This window comes from Quercus suber, unplaced genomic scaffold, assembly GCF_002906115.3.
Source record: "Quercus suber isolate HL8 unplaced genomic scaffold, Cork oak 2.0 scaffold_56, whole genome shotgun sequence".
Classification (NCBI taxonomy): domain Eukaryota; kingdom Viridiplantae; phylum Streptophyta; class Magnoliopsida; order Fagales; family Fagaceae; genus Quercus; species Quercus suber.
The window spans coordinates 948950-958215 of record NW_027069521.1 but is presented as its reverse complement, the minus strand read 5'-3'; the positions used below and the strand labels follow the sequence as shown (position 1 = coordinate 958215).

The 9266-nt window shown below is 30.6% G+C and overlaps 2 protein-coding genes across 2 annotated transcripts; both read right to left on the bottom strand.

Moving 5' to 3' along the window:
- Positions 1–495: 495 nt before the first annotated feature.
- On the bottom strand, positions 496–1255 carry LOC136067059 (heavy metal-associated isoprenylated plant protein 26-like). The gene is made up of 2 exons (XM_065772319.1): positions 1238–1255; positions 496–1116 (listed from the first exon to the last, which is right to left on the bottom strand). The coding sequence occupies exons 1-2, from the start codon at positions 1253–1255 to the stop codon at positions 736–738; spliced, it is 399 nt and encodes a 132-aa protein (XP_065628391.1). The 3' UTR covers positions 496–735.
- An 880-nt stretch (positions 1256–2135) lies between these two features.
- LOC112015092 (heavy metal-associated isoprenylated plant protein 26) lies at positions 2136–4142 on the bottom strand. The gene is made up of 2 exons (XM_024047455.2): positions 3926–4142; positions 2136–2576 (listed from the first exon to the last, which is right to left on the bottom strand). The coding sequence occupies exons 1-2, from the start codon at positions 4004–4006 to the stop codon at positions 2196–2198; spliced, it is 462 nt and encodes a 153-aa protein (XP_023903223.1). The 5' UTR covers positions 4007–4142; the 3' UTR covers positions 2136–2195.
- Positions 4143–9266: the final 5124 nt, after the last annotated feature.

The following is a 9266-nucleotide window of genomic DNA, read 5'->3' as shown; positions in this document are numbered from 1 at the left end:
GTTCAACAAACTAACTTATAATTTCCTTTTGGTAATAATTGTGGTTTATAATGTTAGAATTGAATATTGATCATTGAACAAACTAGTCAAATTGATCTACAGACTTCACTATAAAAAAAAAATTGGAATTATACCAACACAGTTCATAAAAATATACGACAAAAAAAGAACATAATGAAACATTTGAATCTAAGATCTAAACAATTCATTCAATAATTCTTACCTGGACTACTCTCCCAATTCAAAGAAATAATAAGCGTGATTCATAATGACAATTTTATATGTAACTACCACTATAAACGTATATTACAGCTAATTTGATCAAGATCTAATAACTCAACTTTTTATTTTTGTAATTGTCTATGATCTATGAGCTAATTTTTAGCTGGACTACTCTCCAAATTCAAAGCAACAAAGTTTTAATTTCAAAATTTCATAATTGAATATTGATCTTCAACAAACTAGTCAAATTGATCTAGTCATAGAATTTTCCAATAAAAAAAAAATATTGGCATTACCAACAGAATTTATAAAAATATACAACAAAAAAGAACATATTGAAACATTTTTGAATCTAAAATCTAAAAAGACCAAAAATTAAAAATAAAAATTGCAACTTCACACAAATCCCAATACAAATTTATGAACCTAGGGTCCTAAAACATTAATTGAAAGTCCTTTTTCTTCTTCTTCTTTCATTAATAAAAGGTCACAATTTCTACCTTCATTCAAATTTCACATGATGGAACAAGCAGTTGGGTTCTCATCACTAAATGCTGTGGTGTACCGCACCTCAAGCGAGCTCGCACGTGCCAGCTGCGAGACTTGCTGGTCTGGGTTTCGCACGTACCCGGCAGGGGCTCTTCTGTCATAAACCCCAGCGGCGTAAGGGTGGGCAACTTCGTCGTACGGCACGTATGGCCAGAGCTCGGCCTTCTTGCCCGTTCGATGTTGGACACGTGACACTACCTTCGCTGGTTCAACGTATCCGACGACTGTCAGCTTGTGGGCTTTGCGCTGTATGTCCACTTGCTTCACACCCTTCATTCCCTCCACCGCCTTTCTTACCCTCCTCTCGCATCCTTCACAGTCTATTTTTACCTTGATCTCCACCGTCTGATCGTATCACAAAATCATAATCATCAATCAGTTCATACGAGGCAAAATTTTATTGGGGCTTATTTTGAGCGTACAAATGCAAAGAAAATTAATGTTACTTCAATTACAAATTTATCACTTCAATTTTAAAATCCATTGTAAAAAAATTTGGACAAGTGAATACTATTGGTCATTTGACCAGATATTTTTAGTTAAGTATTATGAAAATATGTGAATTAAAAAAGTATGGTAAAATTTATGTTTTTTTTTTTGATAAAATTTATGTTTAAACACTGAAAAAAATATTTAAAAATTTGACATATTCATTTGTTTATCAACAATTTATTAAAACCTCAAAAATCCATCTTTCACCAAATCATTTTTTGACCAAATTTCAGCAAATAGGCAATAAGTAATAACAAAAAAAAAAAAAAAACAAATTGATCTACAGACTTCACTATAAAAAAAAAAAAAAAAAAAAAATTGGAATTATACCAACACAGTTCATAAAAATATACGACAAAAAAAGAACATAATGAAACATTTGAATCTAAGATCTAAACAATTCATTCAATAATTCTTACCTGGACTACTCTCCCAATTCAAAGAAATAATAAGCGTGATTCATAATGACAATTTTATATGTAACTACCACTATAAACGTATATTACAGCTAATTTGATCAAGATCTAATAACTCAACTTTTTATTTTTGTAATTGTTTATGATCTATGAGCTAATTTTTAGCTGGACTACTCTCCAAATTCAAAGCAACAAAGTTTTAATTTCAAAATTTCATAATTGAATATTGATCTTCAACAAACTAGTCAAATTGATCTAGTCATAGAATTTTCCAATAAAAAAAAAAATATTGGCATTACCAACAGAATTTATAAAAATATACAACAAAAAAGAACATATTGAAACATTTTTGAATCTAAAATCTAAAAAGACCAAAAATTAAAAATAAAAATTGCAACTTCACACAAATCCCAATACAAATTTATGAACCTAGGGTCCTAAAACATTAATTGAAAGTCCTTTTTCTTCTTCTTCTTTCATTAATAAAAGGTCACAATTTCTACCTTCATTCAAATTTCACATGATGGAACAAGCAGTTGGGTTCTCATCACTAAATGCTGTGGTGTACCGCACCTCAAGCGAGCTCGCACGTGCCAGCTGCGAGACTTGCTGGTCTGGGTTTCGCACGTACCCGGCAGGGGCTCTTCTGTCATAAACCCCAGCGGCGTAAGGGTGGGCAACTTCGTCGTACGGCACGTATGGCCAGAGCTCGGCCTTCTTGCCCGTTCGATGTTGGACACGTGACACTACCTTCGCTGGTTCAACGTATCCGACGACTGTCAGCTTGTGGGCTTTGCGCTGTATGTCCACTTGCTTCACACCCTTCATTCCCTCCACCGCCTTTCTTACCCTCCTCTCGCATCCTTCACAGTCTATTTTTACCTTGATCTCCACCGTCTGATCGTATCACAAAATCATAATCATCAATCAGTTCATACGAGGCAAAATTTTATTGGGGCTTATTTTGAGCGTACAAATGCAAAGAAAATTAATGTTACTTCAATTACAAATTTATCACTTCAATTTTAAAATCCATTGTAAAAAAATTTGGACAAGTGAATACTATTGGTCATTTGACCAGATATTTTTAGTTAAGTATTATGAAAATATGTGAATTAAAAAAGTATGGTAAAATTTATGTTTTTTTTTTTTGATAAAATTTATGTTTAAACACTGAAAAAAATATTTAAAAATTTGACATATTCATTTGTTTATCAACAATTTATTAAAACCTCAAAAATCCATCTTTCACCAAATCATTTTTTGACCAAATTTCAGCAAATAGGCAATAAGTAATAACAAAAAAAAAAAAAAAAATCGACCAGCAAACCCATTATAAACTTATTTGTAAATCTCTTATAATTTAAAGTTTAGCATTTCTTTAAAATGTTGTGGTTTTAAGCATTATTGGCAACTACGGTGAGATAAAAAAAAAAAGTAAGTTTTTTTTTTTTTTTTGATAGGACGATAACAACTTTACAACCATCATTTATAATTAAAGTATAGTGGTCGTAGCCCCTTTTCTTACCATTAACCTCATTTAATAATGGAAAAAAGCTAAAACTTCCATTGATTGTATTATAAATAAATTAAAATAAAATAAATAACATAATAAATTAGCTTTGTAAAATAAAAATTTTGAAATAAAGGTGAAAAGAAAAGGTAAAAGATTCTCAATTAGGTGGGCCTAATACTCAAAAGATCATCATAGTTGTTTTGGACTATTATGGGTATATTCCAGAAGCCACCTAACCAGTTACACGTTACACAGACTGGTTTTCAGGTGAGAGCTGAGCAAATTAAAGACTTTCTTTGATGGACTAAACTGAAACTACACCTTCTGTTTCACCATCACAGCTCAAGCTTGAGAGATAAAGCCATAAAAAATACCCATATTCGAAACTTTTTCAAGTACAAAACAGTAGGATACAGATTCAAATCAAAGAAGTAAAAAACAAGGTGCTATCAGCTATGTACTATATCTAGTCTAAACTAGTAAATTTAGAAACTTTGTCACTCTCTTTTGAACGAAATGGACACTGTACTAGATCAAAAAGTAAAAAAGGACACAGTACACAACATATAGCATCCAAAATTAATCAAAATCTCGTGTCTTTTTAAGTTGGAAAAAAGCTAAGAAAAGACTCAGCCAAGCTTGATGATCATCTCAAACACTAGTATTGAAGTTCATATATGTACAAATAAATTAAAAGGAATGGTTGAGAGATTTAAGAGTATAGTTATACCTGTAATTGCTTGCGTTTGTGGAGCTTGGAGCTGCTAGTAGAGCAATCAAAGAGATGAGAAAAATGATCAAGAGCACCCATTATCACACTTCGATATTGGACCTAAAAGATTGTCTTTTAGAAATTGGAAATTATAGGAATTGTGAGCAAAGAAAATATGTTGAAAGCTTTTGTTGTTATTGTTGTTGTTTAAGATTGATAATGATAAGTTTGGTACACGATGGTCAGTGAGGGGGGTCCTCTATTTTTATAAGCTAGCTCTGGTGTGTGAATGGTATATGTAGTCCCACATCGAAAATCTGAGGGGCTGTTTGGTTATGGGCGTTGAAATCAGAGTGATGGGATTGAAAACAACGAATCCAAACAGCTCTGAGTCGTCGGTCACTCTGTTTGGGTACTGGGTTTGCGCCACGTGTCCTTGTTAGGCGGGCTTGAGATTCGATAATTGACGCGGCTACTCATGCAGTGTGCCAGTGAGTATTCTCATTAGTCATTTCACACACAGACCGACCAGTTGGGAAAGTGGACCCCACTGTGTTTTGGCTTTGGCTTTGATTGTGGGACCGTGAGCTTTTGAAATGGGACCCAGTGATTGGTTTTGGGTTAGCTCATTGGTGGGTCCACGGTAAATATGGGCTGTGTGTGGATAAGCAAGTGTGGAGGAACCATCCTTGGATTTAGATTTGGATTTGGATTTGGATTTAGATTTGCATTGTTTAAATTGAAAACTCTTTTCTTTTCTTTTTTCTGGGATTTTGTGAAACATTGAAAGCTGAAGTAGCATAGTTTCGTATATTAGAGTACAAGTAATGTAGCAGTCCAATGCATATGTTTACAAAGTAATAATTTCCAATGCATATGTTTTTACAAAGTAATAATTTTGACTCTTTCAAAAAAAAAAAAGTAATAATTTTGACCCAAAGTTACCGAAGATATGTCTCACATTAGCCTGGCCTGTGGCTTGGGCTTTGGTATGGGTGCTTGTACTTTCCCAACCCATGATTCGAATCTAGAGAAAATAAAACCCCTACCCATTGAGAAATTAATTTTATCATTTTGGATAGATACTCGAACTAAGTTTTATGATGTACATTCTACATAATTTTTTTATTTTAAAAACTCAATATATATTTTTTTAAATCTTATTTGTGCACATGATATTCAGTTATAAATTTCTTATTCGATAACAACTAATTTTATCATTTTAGTTAATTAGAACTTACTATTATTGTTCCAAGAATTACAAAGATTCATGAGCGGGGAAAAAGGTGGAGAATTAAAAAGCTAAAATTAATAAGAATTTTTCAGAGTTTTGGATTTTTATTATTTTTTCCAGGGATTAGTATGTTAGAATACTTTTTTTTTTGTCATGATAACGAGTATTTTTAAGGCAATTGTTAATAAATAATAATAGGAAAGTTTTAATATTACTTTCATAAAAAATATAAAAAGCTATCAATAAAATTAATTATTTTTTCATTTTTTCATAAAATATTTATAAAAATAATTTTTAAATCAATGCCATTAAGAAATTCGTTAACAATTTTTTTTTTTCTTTTTTGGCTGGATGGGAATAGTTAAGAGGACAGCTTACCTGCAAATTGAAACAAATGGTGTTGCTTCTTGCTTGAAATGCAATTTATCTAAAAAATGTCACGAGTGATAGATGGCTAAGCTAAATAGTTCACCGGGTTATATAGGATTTTGTAGACCAGCACTACCAGCTGTTTCCTTATTATCTTTTCCATGCGAGACATATCTTAAGAATGAAAATTAAGAAGCAATTATTATATGTGTTGAAATAGTGTCAATCCTTTAGATTAATTGTCATTTCATGTTTGTTAAATCAGTCTTGCACTGAAATGATACAATAACCAATAAATTTATGTGTTGGATAAAGGCTCTACTTTTCTTTTCTTTTTTAATAATTAAAAAAAAAAAAAAAAAGGGCTCATTTAAGCTAATGACAACCAAAATGACAACCACATTTAAGCTTTTTTTTTTTTTTTGTTAATATATATATGAAAAAAAAGCACATTTAAGCTAATTATTTATCTTTATCTCAAAAAAGAAAAAGCTAATTTTTTATCTAATTTGATAATGGATTTGTGCTGCTTAAGATTTATATCACGCTCCTTGTTCGGTTTGATATTAGTTTTCGTACTAAAAGAGGATAATGAATAAAATATATATACAAATTTTACATAAATATTATTTTTTTTCAATGATAACATTTTGCTTCACAATTTGGCCCTTTGGGAGACCTTTTGTAATGGGGATGTGCTCATCTTCTTCTTCTTCTTTATTTATTCTTGGGTTCTTATTCCAGAAGTTGGAGATGGGTTGTAACCCTCTTTTGTTTCTTCTTAATATATTCTTGTTCATAAAATTAAAAAAAAAAAAAAACTGAAGTTTGCCAAAACAAAGAATTACTTCTAGTTTTCAAAGTTTTAAATTGCAATTAAATATGAGTTATGTTAACAAATACTCTTAAGATAATTGTTAATAAATCATAAGAGAAAAGTTTTGACATAATTTTTATGAGAAATATAAAAATTTATCTATAATATTTATTATTTTATCATTCTCTTAATAAAACATTTTTAAAAATAGTTCATAAACCAATAGCCTAAAGGTATTGGTTAACATTCCCCGTTAAATATAAATGATTCTCTCTCTTTTGTCAAGATGTATAGGTTTTTGTTTGATATTGGTTTACTATAAACACATCAATTTAGGGACATAATTTTCTTTATTATACAAAGCCAAATCTCAACTATGACCTCCAGTACATCAGTACTTAGTCACTTCAATACTATACGTTTACATTAGTATTTTAGTGTCACCATTCATGTTGACCACATGCCCAACATAGTATATTATTATTATATATATTTAACGTAATGATAAATTAGTATGCTAGTAGACACATCATAGGTCCCATAATTTTTAAAAATAAAATAAATTATTCAATTTAACAAAAAATAGATTCTAAAGGGCCGAATCTCACTGCTTTCTTTTTGTCGTTTTTGCTTATTCAATCTCTATAACATAGTTGATGTTGCAGCTTGCCACATGGCACATATAAAATTGGTCGGTGTTCACAATTTTAAAACAACATTATCCTACTCAGCAAAAAAACAACATTATCCTAGTGCTATAAATAGATGTGGTTACTTGTTACTGGTTGTCTATGCCAGATCTCACATTTATTTTGGGTAATTATTATTATTATTATTTTTTTTTTTAAAGAATCAAGAGGAACTTCAATAGTTCAAACTGTTCAATAGTATCTACCTTATTCATCTCAATTTAGGGGTAGAAAGGATAAAATAATAATAATAATAATAATAATAATAATGATTGCATGGCTTATAAGTAAATAAGGAATAATTTTTTTTAATTATATTTTGCCATGTGTTTAAAAGTTAACATGTTGTTTATGCCTGGTAGCTCAAATGGTATTTCTTTGTGTTTCTAACTTTCTAACAAATGTGGGTTTCAGTTAACTCAATTGGTAAATCTATAATGATTGAATAAGAAATATGAAGTTCAATCCCCGCCTACACTAAAAACTGATTTGAGTCTTAGTCTAATAATAAAGAGCTATCATTAGAAGCGGACGGAATTGGTTTAAACTCTTTAAAAAAAAAAAAAAAAAAAAACTTTCTAACAAAGATGTCTATAATTTTTTCTCTTTGTTAGATCCAAATCTTTAGCTCATTCCCCCCCCCCCAACTTTCTTTTATATATATACGAATTTCAATCTATGACGTCCATTCTATGATTATTGCCTTTTATCATCAGTTAACTCCATATCCCTTATTCGAAAAGATGTAACTTTACCTGTTGAATTAATTGAAATCCACAAAAATTTTCACCTTCTTTATTTTATTTTATTTTTAATATAAGTTCCAATTTTATCCGATGCCTTCAAAGGGTTTCTTTTCATTCTTTAGTAATGATTAATGATAAAGAAATATGGACATGACACAATTAGAGAGCTCTAATACCACATCATAACTTAATGTTAAAAATAATGTTCATATTCAAATGTGTAATTAACATTGATCTCTAATTTAGAGGTCTTATGGGCAAAGTGAATGAAGCAGAGTAGATTGGAAAATTATAAGTTGAGGCCTTAGGGGTAAGAGGGACAAAGTCTCCCCCTCGATATAATAAAAGTATATTGAAAATTTTCAACATACAGTTCAGGATTTCTTTAGAAACACTATAAAATTATTGTAAACTCTTTATTATCTTATAGAGTTATAGTGAAAATTATATGCTCACACAGACGAACCACACATGTTATGCATGTGGCTTGACTTTGGCAATACAAAGTCCATGGTTTGCTGTAGTGGCTCATAGGAAACCAATTCCTAATTGGTTTTGGATTCGAGTAAGACAAGACTATTGTTGTCTTCTCCAAATAGAATTAGGAAGCACAAACCAACCTAGCCTAATATAAACATATGGCTACTGCTAATATTATTTATAATTTCATATAGTTGAATTGTATTGTAATACTATTGTAATCTCCTTATTTTATAATGGAACTTTCTTTATTACTAATATTGCTTGTAGGCATATTTTCGAACCTTGTCAATTTTTGTTTCTATTTTTCTTCTCTTTTCTTTAATCTTACGTAAGTGGATTTATTTTCACAACAGCATAATCTCTATCTCTATGTTTCTCTCTATTTTTCACTAATATTGCTAAGATAGGAAATTGACAACACGTTACCAAGTTGACTTCCTAAGAGTTCGACCTAGGAATAACCCAAGCCCATTGCATTTGGACTTTGGAGTACCATATTCAAGCACTAAATCTGAAGAGAGAGTTGCTCTACATTGTAGAAAATCAGAACCATAATGAAGTTGGATATCACCATTTTAGACCAATTAAAAAATCACAAAGAAAAGTGACTAAAAATAAGGAAACACCCGACAATCCTATATACACAAGGAAATTACCTAATCAGAGACAAGTGTCAGATCACAATTATATTTAGTGAATAAGTTATTTCAATTGGACTTAAGAATTGGTCCATTAAACTCTAAAAAAAGTATTAGTCTATTAGACAAGTGTGAGATCACAATTAGAGTTGTTAGGTTAGTGTCACACCGATATCACTCCAATTCTTCTCTACTTTTGGAAAACAGTCATTCTATCACAGTCAACATTATAAACCAACTACATGAAAAACTAATATGGGAAAACATAACAAGCTAAGTTTGATAATCTGAGAGACACAATCATCATTTTGCCATTAATAATATACAAAGTCCTCTTGATCTCTGTTGGCTAAACAAGTGTCCTATAAGTTTAAGCAAGTCTG

Excerpts from the sequence above, each read along its gene's own strand:
- LOC112015092 (XM_024047455.2), bottom strand. The coding sequence starts at position 4,006 with ATGGGTGCTCTTGATCATTTTTCTCATCTCTTTGATTGCTCTACTAGC. Across the intron at positions 2,577-3,925 it reads ACAAACGCAAGCAATTACAG|ACGGTGGAGATCAAGGTAAA; the intron begins GTATAACTATAC and ends TGATACGATCAG.